Raw genomic sequence first — 16,032 nt, forward strand, 5'->3', positions numbered from 1 at the left:
ACAAAACACAATACAACAGTATAGCTATGTTATAAAATACTAAGCAGTTCTAAGAATGAGATATTTCTCCATAGAGACACAGGAGACCCAGATACTGATTAGTAGAGCAAGTATACAGAGCATTATCATTTTGTTCATGTTTTTAAGAAGACATACCTATTGTGGTACATCAAAATATTAATAGTAGTTCCCCTAGAGGAAGGGTGGAGGCTTAGGGTTACAGGGGCTTTCACTTTAGATATTTTGATATTGTTTAATTTCTTTTCATTGATTATATTCTCTTTGTATATCTTTAAACATTTTTGAAAACTTTGCTTAAAACTAAAAGTTCTAGTAGGAGGTAAAAACAGATGAAATATTTAATTGTAAGAAGTGTGCAACCACCGTGGAACTTAATATTACATTAATCAGTAGACTGTTTAATGTTTAGTTCTTAAATACATTTGACAAGCAATTGCTGTAGAAGTTGAGGTGGGGAAGGTTTCTCCAGGTTGGGTTGGTCATGGACGTACTGGAAATGAGAGACTCGTGGTTTATTTATTCATTTGCTTTCACCCTTGTACCATTGATGTCAGGAGTAAGTATTGGCCTTTTATTTTGGGGTGGGGGGATGTGGTCCTAAATAGAACAGTGTACAGTGGAGCTATGGTTTCTTGTGTTGATTCTGCAGCGTACAGAAGCTTCCAGAATAAACCAAAAATGTATTATTAACTCGTCTGGAAAGCCGGGATATATAATATCTATTTATCTATTTTCCACTTGTGTCTGGGATGGTTCACCCAAGAGAAACAGAGGCCTATGTGTCTCTTTCCCCCCAGGCCACAGAGAGTCAGTGAGAGGGTCAGCCCCGCCCAGTATGTGTGCAGACGGGCAGGACACAGGGCCTTCTTTTCTCTCTGACATCACAGGAGCACCTCTGTCCGCAAGACACTATGAACAGACTCGTGTGTTGTGTGGGCAACGGGCATGTTCAAGCTGGCACTTTGATTCTTTGTAGAAAAACTGGCATTTCAGACAACAAATTCATCTCACTTGGCTTGCTGAATGTGATTATGAGATGTGTTGTAGAGTCCAGTGACCTGTTTTAGCTTTTACCATGTGGTTTTGTCATCTGTAGAAGCTGTGTTTATTACTGATGCTCTGCCTGGCCTTTCACCTACTGTATACCTGTGCTTCAGCATTTGCTAGGGAGCCAGTGTTAGTCTGAGAAGGTACGATGACCGTGTTTGAGTTACCTGTGTTTTGTGCTGGCTTTCAAATCTTGATTTTTTTCTTCTTCTTCATGTTCTCGTGATTAAGAAAGGTAGAGATGCTGACTATAGATTTCTTGCACAAGACTTGAAACTTTAAACATTCTGGAGGATATTATTAGCTTATGTCCTTTTAAAACAGAAATAGGAACAGACTTTCAAATAAATGATCCTTTTGTTCAATAAAATGGAAAAGTTTAATGTACTTTAAGCTTTCATCGTATATTAGGCTCTTTTAAAAAATCACTGTCACAGTGCCTGGCGAATACATGTCTTCTGTCTTTAACTTCCTTGCCTTCGAGTACATGACATCCTTTGGGCAGAGGGAGAAATAACTGGTATAAGCCTGAGCGATTCCCCTTTCCGTTCCCCTCTAAGAAGCAATGCCTCAGAACAGGAGGCGTGGAGCTGGGAATCTGCTGTCCCCTGCCCTCTTTCTCATGGTCTGAGCGTGGATTTCACTGCAGTGGGTAGATTTGGGATTTAGAAATCCATATTTCTCACCTAGTGTGTCGCTCATTAGTGAAATATTGCAATGTGTGATACATAGAGACTTTTCAAGGGAACTTAACATATGCAGTTCTCATGGATGCATTGATTTCAGAACCTCAGTCCCACATAGATACAATTGCGCCGTGCTTTCCACCCAGTCCACGTGCGTGGGAGGCATCTATCTTCATGGACTCACGTTAGGAAAATACTGTCTCCTCTCCACAGCTCTTACATCGGAAATCTTTGCAAAACATATTAATTGTTCTCCTGAAAAATTTGTTGATCATGCATTTGTTAATATTCTCTGTGCACTCTTTGATACTTTTTTATTTCATTTGTTAAAGTAGCTTGACCATTTTAACATTTTCCCATTTTAACATTTTCCTTATTAGTTTTATATTATCAGAGTATACCTTCTCTTCATATCTCTGCAAAAAGTTCTAGTTTATTTCCCACAAGTCTGTCAGTTCAGACTGGTATACAGGCGGACCTCAGAGATAATTGTGGGTTCAGTTCCAGACCCTCTCACTTCATTCTGCAATGAAGTGAGTGTAATCTTTTAGCTGGTGGAGGGTCTTGCCTAGAATTTGTAAAACACACAACATCTGTAAAGTGCAATAAAGCAAAACACAGTAAGACAAGCATTGCCTGAGTATTTCTAATAACTCAGTATTAATCTGTTGGTAAGATCTACAGGTCAGTCTTCCTCATATTAACCGGGGATAGGTGTACAATTTTGTCAAAGAAAGAACCCCAGGAATACATGCTGTCCTATCATTCTTCATGGGATTAATGGGCTAGATGTCTCTTCTAAGAAAATTTGCCTCATATAGTAGTTAACAGAATGTGAGTAGCTTAAACAGTCACTTCTAAGACTGATCTATAATTTAATATTTGGAGTCATACTTAATGGGAAAATATGTGATCAGATATATCCTTAGATTCTTTAAACCTTGAATTTCTGGTAGCAACATGGGTTTGGTTGTTTTGCAAAGTGAATTAGTAACTTGTATAAAGCATTAGTTTTTACTAAGCAGCGTTTTCACCCTCGGCACTGTTAGCATTTGAGGCCAGATAATTCTTTGTTATGGGGGCTGTCCTATGCATTGTATGATGTGTAGCAACAACCCCAGCCTCTGCCCACTAGATCCCACATGTCTACAGACGTGGCCGGATGCCCCTGAGGGCAGAGTCACGCCTGGTTGAGAACCACTGTGCTAACCTCTGGAGGTACCAAGTCCATGGTTTCTGTGGTGATCTTTACTGAATAGACCTAACTGCTTGCAGCCAAGCTGTGAAATATTTGTGCAAATATAAACATGAAACTAATCTTTAGGTGTCACATTACAATTTTAAAAGTGCTTTGCTTTATATATACATGGTCTCATTTGAAACTGAAGCAATCTGATGTGGATATTAATTATCACGTAGGCGTCTGAGAAGTGGGAGCTTCTAGAAACTGAAAGATAAAAAGTTTAGGATGGAACACTTAAAATCTCCCTAGAGAAAGCAAATGGAGTCCATGAAAGAAATGTTTTAGCCTTTATTTTAACTGCAACTTAACTTCTTCAGCACCCCACGCATCTCCTTCCTCCCGTCCTATTTGCCAGGTGCTGCTGGAAACAGGTAATCCCACAGGCTCCCGCCAGCCCCGGCGCCAAGGTGTCGCCATGCTGTGTGAGAACTCAGCTTCCGCGGTTACACTGGCTTTGGTTTTCTCTTTAAGTCGGGACCTCTGAGTGCAGGACTGCATTATGTGCCCCGTAATCTCCTCATTTCTTGCCCTATGGCCTGGCGGTGCTGATGAGATAGGTCAGTGATGGCGAACCTATGACACCTCTGACACGCGAACTCATTTTTTTGGTTGATTTTTCTTTGTTAAATGGCATTTAAATATATAAAATAAATATCAAAAATATAAATTTTTGTTTTACTATGGTTGCAAATATCAAAAATTTCTATATGTGACACAGCACCAGAGTTAAGTTAGGGTTTTTCAAAATGCTGACACGCCAAGCTCAAAAGGTTCGCCATCACTGAGATAGGAGATAGCAGAAAGGGAAGCACAGACTACTCAGTCTGCCTGCAAAGCGTAATCGGGTATCTTACTATCAACCCAGCCCCAGGAGGTGTTCTCATTCTTTGCTGTTTTTATTGACAGGAGTTGATTGCATTACACCATTTGAGGCCTGATGTCTTCTTTTGTTTTATATTAGGTTGTCGCATCTGCCCTTGTCTCTCACGGCCTTGAAGTTGAAGGCTTTGTGGTTATCTGATAACCAGTCCCAGCCTCTGCTCACGTTCCAGACAGACACAGACCTCAGCACAGGAGAGAAGATTTTAACCTGTGTCTTACTTCCTCAGCTGCCTTCTGAACCTACTTGCCAAGGTGAATTTAAGGACTGTGTTCATTTGACCACCAGAATAGTAGGAGTTCATATCTCCCCATAAGATCTCTCACTTTCACATGTGACTGTATTTTTGTCCAATTCTGCCCCTTAGAGCTGGCCCAGGTGAGGTCCCTGTGGGCCTCCTCCGGGAAGGTCCCCTGCATCTTTACAGAAAAAGTACCACTCACGCCTGTTTAAGCCTGAAATTCCTTAAACACCCTCTTGGTTTTGAATGATAGCCAAGGTTGAAAATACAGATACTCCTTAAAAGTCACTTAAAATCCAAACTGAGGGTTTGGAGGATGAGTATTGACTTCAGTTGGCAAGCTGTTTTTAAGCCAGTGAGTTGTTTCGAGTCACTGTACCTTTGTTTTGTAAATATGTGTAGTTTCAAAAAGTATTCACACTAACATCATAGTGCTGTTACAAATCCTTTGCTGAGCGCTGATTTTGATGGAGGAGAACTGGAGTACCCTGGGAGGGCAGGAGTCCCCTAAGTGGAAGGGCCCAAAGCCACTTGCCAGCCCCCCCCCCCATGTTAGATGAGCTTTGAAGACCCCAAGGGAAAAACGTGGTAGAATGTGTTACTGCGGCAAGTCCTGGTCCCCGACATGTGCGGCCCCATTTAGTCCTGGTCCTTGACGCGTGCAGCCACAGCACTCCCATGAGAATGTTTTTGAAGTTAGTGTTCTGCATCATTGAAAAGAGACAGCAGCTCTGTCCCAGGCTTTTTCTTTTTTTTTCTTTTTAATCCTCACCCAAGGATATGATTTTACTGATTTAGAGAGGGACAGAGGGAGAGGGAGAGAGAGACACATCCATCAGTTTCTCCCATACGTGCACCAGACTGGGGATCAAACTCACCTGGTACATGCCCTGACCCGGAGTCGAACCCGAGGTCCTTGGGTGCACAGGATGACGCTGAACCTGCTGAGCCACACGGCCAGTGCCTTTTCTTTTTGTTTTTAATTGTTTACATTACTGCATAGCAGTGTCCAGTCACCGACCCGAGCTCCCTGCTGATGTGCCTTTGTCGTGACAGAGAACCTGCCTCGCTGTGGGGCCCTGGAGAGCCTGGTGAATGACGTCTCCGACGAGGCCTGGAACGAGCGGGCAGTACACAGAATCAGTGCAATCCGATTCTTGGAAGATGAAAAAGATGAAGAAGACAATGAAATGGTATGGAAATGGAGATTCTTGGCCTCAATAGAAGTTCAAAATTTAAAAGCCTTCCAAGATTAATAATGGCACCTAATAAGGATTTCTTGTGTTTTCAACTAGTGTATTTTCTGTTTTGCCTTTAGAATTTTAGGATTTTAAGAAGACAAAACTAGGTACTTCTAGGTACAGATTCACCAAGTGTAAGGCCAGTGGAACGTTTGGGTCTTTTTGTCTGAATAGTTTATGGTACTTCTTTTCTTTATTTGTGATAGTTTCCCCTCCCACCACCACTGTTTTCTTAAAATTGATTTTTCTTTTTTGTTGTTCCCACTGAATTAAGCCCCTTCCCACACTCCCAGGTATTATGATATCATGTTGGCTGCATTCACACTTCCTGCTGTGTCGCAGCTCAAGTTCAGTTGTGCTGAATTCTCTCTCTCTCCCCCACCCCCCCTCTTCACCTGTGGCCTTAGTTGGATTCCTTAAGGAGTTTTTAGTCAGAAATCAGGAATAGATGTGAAAGTGCCTCTCAGCCTCACTTTCATCCACACCTGAGTGTGTCTCAGCCACCTCCGCCGTCAGCGACAGCTCTTCCTACACGTTGACTTTGGCTCTTAAACTCCTCACTCATTGAGATTTTCATAAGCAGAGCTTCTCGGGAGTACTTGCAGCCCCCAAACCAGGGGTGGCTTTTAAATTACTATATGTTAGTCTCTGTTATTCCAGCTGTCACCAAAGGGGATTTTCTCCTCTTACAGCGTCTGTGCAAAACAGGACTTAGGCATGACAATACCTCACTGCGCGGCTCTTTCCTGAGGGCGATTCTCTCACCAGGGACTTCTTGCCTCTGTAGCGCTCTCATGTTATTAGCCTCCTTAGCTCCTCCTGCATTTAAAAGATGTAAATGCCCTTTTATGAGCTGAAGAGCATGTAGCCTGTGAAATGATATAATTTTAAAGTATTGCCCCTCTCCTTTCACTTCACTCCTAGCTCCGTGGTCTTTATGAGGCGCGTGTGACGGTTCCCTAGTGGTTCATATGCACAGCGCACAGCAGGATAAGGACAGGCGGCCTTCTCTTTACTCTCCTTTTTCTTCAACTCACTACCTCCAGCCACAGCCACTCTGAACATTACAGTGATTTTAATTCAGAACTCTTTACCCCTTCATTTTTTTTCCTTCACACCCCACAATTACATCTTATAAATCTTTTATCTTTTTTCTCACAGTTCATGGAACTTTATTGTTACGCAGTAATGTCCTATTTTAAAACGTCTTCTTTTATTCCGAAAGTAATCCTCTATCTTGGCTAGCTAAGTTACATGCACCACTGTCCTCGCCCATTAACCACCGGGAAGCCGGGTCAGTGCTCAGAGCTCCGGCTCATGGTCTGCAGGAGGCAGGCTCTGCTTTGGAGGCTGCCGGGAGCTGCGTGTCTGAAAGAGAAACGGATAAAACCTAAGCACTCACTCCACTGTCTGTTTTCAGAGAACACTTCAGAGGCGGGCCACGCCACACCCAGGGGAGCTAAAGAACATGAAAAAGACAGTGGAGAATTTGCGGAACGACATGAATGCTGCTAAAGGACTGGATTCCAACAAAAACGAGGTCAATCACGCCGTTGACCGAGTGACCACTTCTGTGTAGAATTTCGCCTCCAGATTTTACCTCCTGCGTCTTCCCCTGCTGTCTTTCGAGGAGCCTCCTGCAGTCCTCGGTCCTCACCAGAACCCCGCGCATGGGCTCCCCACGTCTCCCCACCTCGCGTTCGGACGCTGCTCTCTCCAAGGAAGTGCCTTACTCTAGCCCGTCAGCCCGTGGTCTCCCAGCGTGACTGTTTCTTTCCCTACACTCCAGCTGTTTGTACAAGTAGAATACACTACTGTCAACATCTGACCTTTGTTTTTGTCTTATGTTGGGGGAAGGGAGAGCAAGAAGGGAACATTGATCCTCCTCCCTCCACGAAGTGCTGGGACACTTTAACCCAAGTTCTCTTGGACCTATTGGTGAGAGATGGTTTTATGTGTGATGGAAAATCGATACTTTTTAAAACACTTTTGGCAGCTCAGATGGTGTAAATTTAAACATTTTGTATAGGTATTTCGTAACAAAAAATATGTATTTCTTTTTTGTTATTTTATCTTGAAAACGGTACATATTTTAGTATTTGTGCGGAAAACTCACACACAGTCCTGAAGTATTTGCTTTTATTTGTACCATCCACTGTGCCTTACTGTGTCCTGTGTCATGTCAAACCAGTCGTGCGCAACAGCAGCCCGAGCAGAACGGCGGGCCAGGGACGCGGTACGTCCCCCAGCAGTGTTGGCTTCTAATTCTGATCTACCTGGGGATTTGTTCTTAACCAAAAAGAAGTTACCACTGATTTGTAGATTATATTGGATGATTTTTTTAAAAAGATAAACCAAAGGATTAGGCTGCTAATATTTCATTCCTTATACTTTTAACTTTTTATAAATGAGTCTCGTATAAATGAGTGGAGTATCTGATTGTTCCTACTCGGAAGGTATGTGCCATTTGTAAAATAAAATAGAACAGGCAAGCACAAAAAGAGAAAACCGGTTTTGAAATTCATGGGTAAATAAATTATGTACTGCGAAAGAAAGTATGATTTTACTCAAGAAAACTTTCAAAGTTTTATATTGAGATATAAAACCACAATAAAGCAAAATAACCTACTATGCCGTATTAGAAATGTTGCTATCTTTATAAGTGCAATTTGTAAATAGTGGTTGAATCAGTGTAACAAAATATTGCTTCATGTTTTAATTTTAATTGTGCTAATTTAAGGAGTGTGGGGTATATTTTGGTATGTTTCCGCTGATTTGATTTTTTTTTTTTTTTTGGTATGATGTGATAAAAGAGGAATGAAAAGTGCCAGTCACTGTGTGGTGTCTAGGAAAATCGTGTTGGTGTTTTTTTCTCTCCATGAAATAAAGTCACCCTGGACATTAGTCATACAGCTTTTTAAAATTAATTATCATCTTGCATATTCAAATGAGAGCAGGTGGCTGAGTTTTTTGTTTTGTTTTTTGTTTTTTGACAATGTGCTGCCTTCCATTACATATCTAACCCACTGGTCGGTTTTGAGTTCACTGCCGTGGGACTCGCATTCACTGCTCCTTCTCCCACCCCCCGGGGCAAAGCCCAGCACTGCCATCAGCTCAGGCTCCTGACTGGGTTGTGGCATCTGGCCAACCGGATGCCTTAGAAACCTGCTTTCAATCGACCAGATATGATACCTTCTTTTACTTCTGCACATCTTGCTGAATTCACTTTGCTTTTTAAGTTGTTTGTATATATGTGTATATTTGACAAGTATTTATTGAGTTGAAAGTACATGGCACCTAAGTGGTTTCTGACTTGTCAGTTTTATACCTTGCTCCCTAATCTGGGTACCCATCTTCTTTTCTCTATTTTAAGATTTTGGCCTACTCTGTTTTGTTTTATAAAGATGATGCCACTAACTCATGGGCTGCTACACAAGCACATTGGTTTTATTTAAGGAGAGCTGTCTGGACTCTGAAAAACAGATAGAACTTCCTTAGTGGTTTTGTTTGTTTGTTTCTTTTCCTATAAAGCCCACACTTTACTACTCAGTTTGTGATGGTCTTAGTGGATGAGAGGTGTGCATACATGTTTCTAGGAAATCTTATGTATCTGGTTGTTTCCTTGGGCCTGTCTCCTGTACTTGACACTCACCTGCGTTTTTGTTTTGTTTTGTGTCTTGCTTTCCATTTTTGAGATTTAGTTTCCCCCCCTCCTGGAGAGGGAAAAGTTACTTTGGGCCATTTATTCTCAGTGACACTGCAGTGCTCGTTCCCTCCAGGGGGCTGGGAGCAGACTTTCGGCTTCACCATGGCAACAGCACCAACCTGTCAAACCCTTGGAGAGCATGCCAGCCTCTTCCCAGGAGCCCTCTCTCCTTGTTATAAGGAAAACTTAATTATGTGGAGGGATACCTTTGCTTGTGGGCTGGAGCCAGGTCCCTAACTTTTCCTAGGGGCATGTGATACCTCACTGTCAGGCGCCACCCCCAGTCTGCCTCTCCCACCAGGAAGAGGAGGGGTGTGGCCACTGCCTGTTTGTCTTGTAGGAGCGACAGGTAAGAGCAGGACAGATTAGTAGGACCTGTTCACCTACTTTTTCCATAGCCCCTTTTTTCCGCATTTTAGCCAGGAAATTACACCTAAGTGGATAAAATCGTCAGAATTTAGGGTAAAATAATGAACGTCACATGATGAGCAGAGGGACAGATAAGAAAACTAGGACTAGTATTTCCCCGGATGTTTTGCTTTCTCTGGGAAGTTGGAGGAATGGTCCGGGCAACCCAATCTGTCTGGAAGCTCCCTGGTTAGACGTCCCAGCTGAGGAGGCGCAGGCGAGGGCGCGGGTGGAGCCGCTCCCACAGCCTGGGCGCAGTCCTGCCCTCTCCTGTGAAATCGGCCGCACCTGCGAGGTGTGACGCCTAATGGATGGGGCGGAGGCTGGGAAAGATTCCTTCTGTCAGAAAGGTGCTCTGAGCCGCCAGTTCTAACCTTGTAAAGTGGCTGGCACCCTGCCAGGGCGCGGGCTGGCGCACAGGAGCCTGCACAGACCCTGACGGGCCGGCGCTGGAGCCGCTGAGTCATGGGAGGCGATGAGGGATAGAGCACCTCCGTGGTGTCCGCAGAGCTGAACTCTCACTTCGCCCAACTTTCCAAAGAGCCAATTAAAAAAATTAACCCCGACTTGATTATGGATAATAACAAACATGCAAAAGCAGAATTACATAATGGACCCCCTTACACCTATCCTTCAGCTTGAACGATTACCAGCACAAAGACCACTACTAAGCGCTTTTCAGGGAACTGCATTAAGTTCTAAAATATTTGCAAGAAGGAGGCTGCACAATGAACTAAGTAAAAGACAGGAAACACAATGTGAGCCTGCCGGGTGAAGCAGCACTTGGGGGCTGAACTTGCTGAGTCAGCATGGCAGCCATTGGAATCATGGACAGGTTTGCATCCCAGGCCCGCCCCCAGCTTTGGAAAAGCTACTTAACCTCACGGGCTTCAGGTCCTTCATCTCCAACGGGGCAGTCAGACCTCTTCCAGGCTTAGGGAGAGGGTTGCTGGGATGCACCCAGCCAGCTCTCAGGTAGTGGGAGGCGGCTATTGCTACAGGTCTTGCTGGTGTTAGGGTGTTACTGGAAGCTCTGCACTCCCTCCTCAGAGCCAGCAGTGTTTGGCCTCGAGGGTAGTGTCCATCAGGAACGAGAGGACACGTGCTAGTCTCTGGCAGGGATCCGAAGACACCCTCACCTGTGCTACTACACATGCTGTGTGATGGGCGGGGGGAACCTGAATTTGTGAGGTCGGTTCCCATAATGGTCAGGTTAGCACATTCTCTTGGGAACCGCCTCACTGTCACTGGACTTCCTAGCCAGCTGTCCTGAAGGTAAAGCTAGTTTCTACCAAGAAACGCAAACTCTGAACTGAGAAAAGGGCCTCTGGCTTTCCACACAATGTCCCCCTCTTTCCGTGCCCTCAGTTTTCGAGGATTTGGTCTGTTGTGCTCACTTACTATCTTATCTCGAGTTCACCGTTGATTTTGGTCGGTGCTTCCTTTTTCACCTCTTGCTATGATCTGTTTCCAAGGGAGACCTCTGAGGCTTTTATGTGTCAGGGGAGGCAAGTACAGTTAAGAAATGGGTCACCCACGGAGAAAAGCCTCCTGGGTAAAATAAAAAATGCAGCCCTACTCCGCGTGTAGAGGACACGCCCATCTTCTGCCCTGTTCTCTTTTTTAAAAGCTGACAGCTGGCGGGAAAGGGAAACCAACCAGAAGAACCTGATCTGGCGGCTTTTTTCAGCAGGCTGAGGGGAAGGGAGGAGGCGAGTTTTGCACCTCACAGCTGGCCAGGAGGACGGTGAAATTTTAAACTGTGAGAGTGCGCAGTCACGGGGCAGGCCAAGGCTCTGTCCTGACCGGGCAAGAAGCGGATTGGGTTGGTCCTCCAAGGTCTTTTTGAGGCATCAGCATTTAATTTCTAAACAGTATAATTGACCCTTGAACAAGGTAGGGGTAGGGACCTCCACCAACGTGCCCTCGAAAATTCGCCTCACTATTGACAAGCAGTGATGGCGAGCCCATGACACGCGTGTCAGAGGTGACACGCGAACTCATGTTTTGGTTGATTTTTCTTTGTAAAATGGTATTTAAATATATAAAATAAATATCAAAAATATAAATCTTTGTTTTACTATGGTTTCAAATATCAAAAAATTTCTATATGTGACACGGCACCAGAGTTAAGTTAGAGTTTTTCAAAATGCTGACACGCTGAGCTCAAAAGGTTCGCCATCACTGACCTATAGTCAGCCCTTCGTACCTGCTGATTCAACCAACCAGGATCGAAAACAGTATTTTGTATCAGCGGTTGGGAATCTGTAATTGGGAATTAGAAAACACTGTTTTGGTCCTGCTAGTTGAATCTGCGGATGCGAAACCCATAGCTAAGAAACCCACGGATACGAAGGGGAAGGGCTGACTATTTTCTGAGAAAAAGAAAGTGCTTATAAGTGGACCCACACAGTCCAAATTTGCATTGCTCAAGGGTCAACTGTAATGAGCTGCCTTGGTATAGTGAAGCAGTGGTTATAATGACTGAGCACCTACTATGTGCCACATGCCGAGCTAACTGAACACAGTCTGTTTTCCAGAACAACTGCATGAGGTGAGTGCTGACATTTGATCTTTGCAAAGGAGAGAATTAAGATTAAATTAATTTTAATAACTTTTCCAAGCTCAAACAGTAAATGACAAAGTTGTAATTCGAATTCACATCTCTGTTACCTAGAGTCTCTGATCTCAGTTACTCCTAATTTTGCTTTGCCCCCCCTCCCTCAGCTAAAATACTGTGAACCTGTAGTTACATTTACAGTGGAATTTATCATAGTGGTGATGCTTCTGTTTTAAATTTTTGCAATTATTTAGGCCTAGGTTATGAACAAAACCTGGCATGGAACTTAGTGAAACTGGACCACAATATATGCAGACTTGGGCCTTCATTTGTGTCTGGTTGTGCTGGCAAATTCTGTGAGTCTGCCCAGCCCAACCCTCCCTCTGTCCACACCATATCATGTCCTATGCTAAGTGCTGTGAAAATCTTCCTACCATATCAAACTTTGTGCACATGGCCACACACTTTGGAGATAGATTATATGGTTAGTGGGTGACCAGAGAGGGAAAAAAAGTGGTTTTTTTTTGACATTGACTAAAATGACAGTTTGGTAGCCAGCTCTCAGAGAGCTGTAACTTGTTCCAGATATTGGCAGTTAGCTCCAGAATGAGCTAATTCGCTAGGCATGATCTTATCCTCGCTACCTTTAATAGCCTACCCTTGGAGAGAAGACCGATAATGAGCACTTGGAAATCGATAGTGCTGCAACCTGACCTCAATGCAGTTCGGGGGACATAGGAAAGGTGACTCGTGATGTATTATTTAAGAGCCTCCTTTTCAAAAGCGTTGTTGTGAGAGATGTGACAAATAATGATTGCTCCCATTTGGGGACTATCGTTGAATCAAAGAAGCAGAAACCAGAAAGAATAGAGAACTTGTGTGACTGAGCAGTGTTTAATTTTATTGGAGACTGGCCTTACCGCCCTGGTTGCAGAAAGAGAAGGCAAGAAAGGCGCCTAGCACCAGGCATAACAGAGTGACACCCTACACCTGATACCCTGTAAAGAGACTCCATAAACGCTGCTCTTTAGGGACTTGCTCAAGGAAAGTCACGACGAGGTGTTGCTGCCTGCAAAGTGCTGCCTTGCCCACAAACCCTTGCACAGCACAAACTGGGCACCTAAAAAGAGGGGTTTTCTGGGAGACCGTGTGCTCCTGTCTGGACCGCAAGAGCCCCGTGTTCCCCTCCACACACCTGGCGCTGCTTCCCGCCCCGCCTCAGCTGTAGGTGTACGTGCCTGTTTGTTTAAACTTAGATTAGTACCGCTTGGAAAAACAAAACAACACACTAACTTGTCTGGGCATTGAGTGTTCTTCCTGAATCTTGGTCCTGCCCATTGTCCCGGAGGCAGAGAGGGTGGGGTGAGTTTCGGCGTTGGTTTGGAAATTTGGAGACGAGCCGTGGGCTGGGTCTGTTAGGCTGGGGCTGCTCTTGGTTTTAATCATTTTGCAAAGTCTGAGGTCAGGGAGTTTTGCCATAGGTGACGATGGGGGTGGCTATGTTCTGGCTCTGCCTGTGTCTCCTACGAGAGCACATGCACCTGGGGAGACATGTTCTATAGGCCCTGGCGGCTGTCAGGTAACTCCCACCCCTGTGGTTCTCACCCGGACACCTGGAAGGTGTGCAGTGCAAAAACTCACCAGTTAGAGAAGTACATGAGACACCTGTCTGGTGTTGACTCCCTCCGCACCCGTGGGGCTGGTGGTCACCGCCCCCTCCCAGGTAAAGGTTGTGCACCCCGGGTAGAAGCAGTCTTTTGGAAACCCAGGATTTGTCACCCACCTGTGGTAAATGTGGGGCCAATTACCAAACCTCCTGTTTCCCCCAGAATAACAATTTAATGTAGCGATTTCATGTTGTGAGAGGAAACAATGTCAACAAAATATGATGATGCTCTTGTATGGCTCTGTTCACAGCTACTTGTGTTCGGATTGCTTTGGTCCTGAAAGAGCTGGGCCTTGGGTGGCCAGGAAAATCCCTCCCCGGCTGCCATGTCACCTTTCTCAGTGCTCTGGGTTTTACAAAGTCTGAAGTCAGGGCTTCTCAGCATGACTCAGTGTATTCTTGCTCACCATCCAATAACCTGGCACCTCCTATAAGATAGTGGGGTCTTGAGTAACATCATTTCATTCAAAGTTTTTTACGTTATAACATTGATGAGATGACATAGAAATTTAACTTATATCGATACACATTTTTTTGCTCAAAGTCACAGAACCTAGCGAGATGTTAAGTGAGGCCTTACTGTACCCTCTTTTTCTTGGAGACAGCATCTGCAGTGGCTTCAGACTTCAGCATGCACCGGTGTTTAAGCAGATTGCTGGGCCCACCCCCAGAGTCTCTGGTCAGGAACCTGGGACAGGGCGAGAGAATTTGCGTTTCTAGCAAGTGCTGCTGTGCCTGGTTTGGGGACTAGGCACAGAGAACTGCTGCTCTAGGGTGTTAGAAGGAGTAGAAATTAACAGAGCTGGATTTAAATCCGGCTGTGGCATTACTTAGTTTTGTGACCTTGAGGGATTTTTCTTGATTTCTCCAAGTCTCAATTAATGCATCTCTAAAATGGGAATAATAGCTACTCCAAGAATTTTTAGAGAATGAGGTGACAAAGATGGCACATAGTAGGCTTTCAGGAATTACCAGCTCTTGTTTTCGACCCTGAAATGTGTGCACAGTAGTTCCACATGGAGGCAGAAGAACGTTTTGGTCTCTCTAGCCAAGTGCTGGACTTCAGGCTCCTCTTGTTAACATGCCTAAGCTAACGGGAGTAGAGGAGGTGATAGCAGAGGTAGGCTACGCTTGCCTGAGGGTGAGTGCCCCAGGGGAAGGCTGGCAGTGCTGCTGGCCAGGCCTGGTTAGACTGTGTTAACACCTCCTGACTTGCCCCATGGCAGCAAGTGTGTGTCTTACTCATTTGTGTGTCTGTGTCTGACACTCAAGCCCCAAGTCTCCAAACTCAAAATCTGCTGTTATAACTGGGCTGTTGGAGGAAAGCTCTCAACCACAGCATCTCTCCGAATTTCAGGATCCCGGACCTGGCCTGTGTCCTTCATGCCCTGCAGCCATCCTTTTCGTGTCCCAAGAAACTGAAGCCAATTCTCTCAGACATTCTAAGTTTCCATTACTCCCCCCCAATCCATTATCCCCTCCTTGTCACCTCAAGGATGTCCCTCCGAGCGGATGACTAGTGTGGAAATATGTAGTAATGCATAGATCAGGGGTCCTCAAACTTTTTAAAGAGGGGGCCAGTTCACTGTCCCTCAGACCGTTGGAGGGCCGGACTATAGTTTAAAAAAAAACTATGAACAAATTCCTATGCACACTGCACATATCTTATTTTGAAGTAAAAAAAAAAAAAAACGGGAACAAATACAATATTTGTATTTGCATGTGGCCCGTGGGCTGTAGTGGCATAGATCAACACAAACATCTTAAATGGCTTCTGTTTTTATTGTCTAAAGCAAAATTACGTGTCCTGTAAAACTCCTTTCCTAGAGAAAGTAGTGCCAATCACTTATATAATTTCCAAATAAGTTGTGTGTTTTTAAGACTTGTTTAAGATAGTGATCGCAATAAAAATGATGCCCTTCTCTGAGCCACGATTTGGGAACATTATAATTTTAAAAAATAATATTCCTATTAAAATATTCAGGTGAGGGGTCCTTAAGCCTGGCTCTCTGCCTGTGTTTGTAAATACTGCTTTGTGGGCACACAGTCCTGCTTATTTGTTTATGTACAGAGACTGAATGACCCTCAAAGCCCATAGTGCTGTCTTTGGCCCTTAACAGAAAACGTCTATAAATAAGGGGTTTCTACTTCTAGTCTAGTCAATAGGTCCCACATGGTACTTTTTGCCACCAGAGGGCGCTGGAGGTACTGCCGCTCATCACACCAGACACCCATCTGGACACCCGGGCTTCCCACAAGGGCTGGACTCAGAGAGCCGGCACCTTGGTTCTTCTCACCGATGGCATAACCTGCCCGGCCGCTTGCTCTGCCAG

General features: G+C 44.5%; 1 protein-coding gene across 5 annotated transcripts in view; it reads left to right on the forward strand.

The window, feature by feature from the left end:
- Nucleotides 1–8,263, forward strand: part of LRRC1 (leucine rich repeat containing 1) — a 90,354-nt gene extending 82,091 nt beyond the window's left edge. For 3 of the 5 annotated variants that reach the window (XM_023755559.1, XM_023755561.1, XM_023755560.1), the window contains 3 exons: nucleotides 3,959–4,131; nucleotides 5,175–5,311; nucleotides 6,780–8,263. In XM_023755559.1, coding sequence (XP_023611327.1) covers nucleotides 3,959–4,131; nucleotides 5,175–5,311; nucleotides 6,780–6,938 — 469 coding nt within the window. In that variant the 3' untranslated portion in view covers nucleotides 6,939–8,263. Of the gene's footprint in view, nucleotides 1–3,958; nucleotides 4,132–5,121; nucleotides 5,312–6,779 lie in introns of those variants that run through there. The other 2 variants (XM_023755563.1, XM_023755562.1) reach the window with 2 other exon arrangements.
- The last annotated feature ends 7,769 nt before the right edge of the window (nucleotides 8,264–16,032 follow it).

This window comes from Myotis lucifugus, unplaced genomic scaffold (genome assembly GCF_000147115.1).
Source record: "Myotis lucifugus unplaced genomic scaffold, Myoluc2.0 scaffold_80, whole genome shotgun sequence".
NCBI lineage: Eukaryota > Metazoa > Chordata > Mammalia > Chiroptera > Vespertilionidae > Myotis > Myotis lucifugus.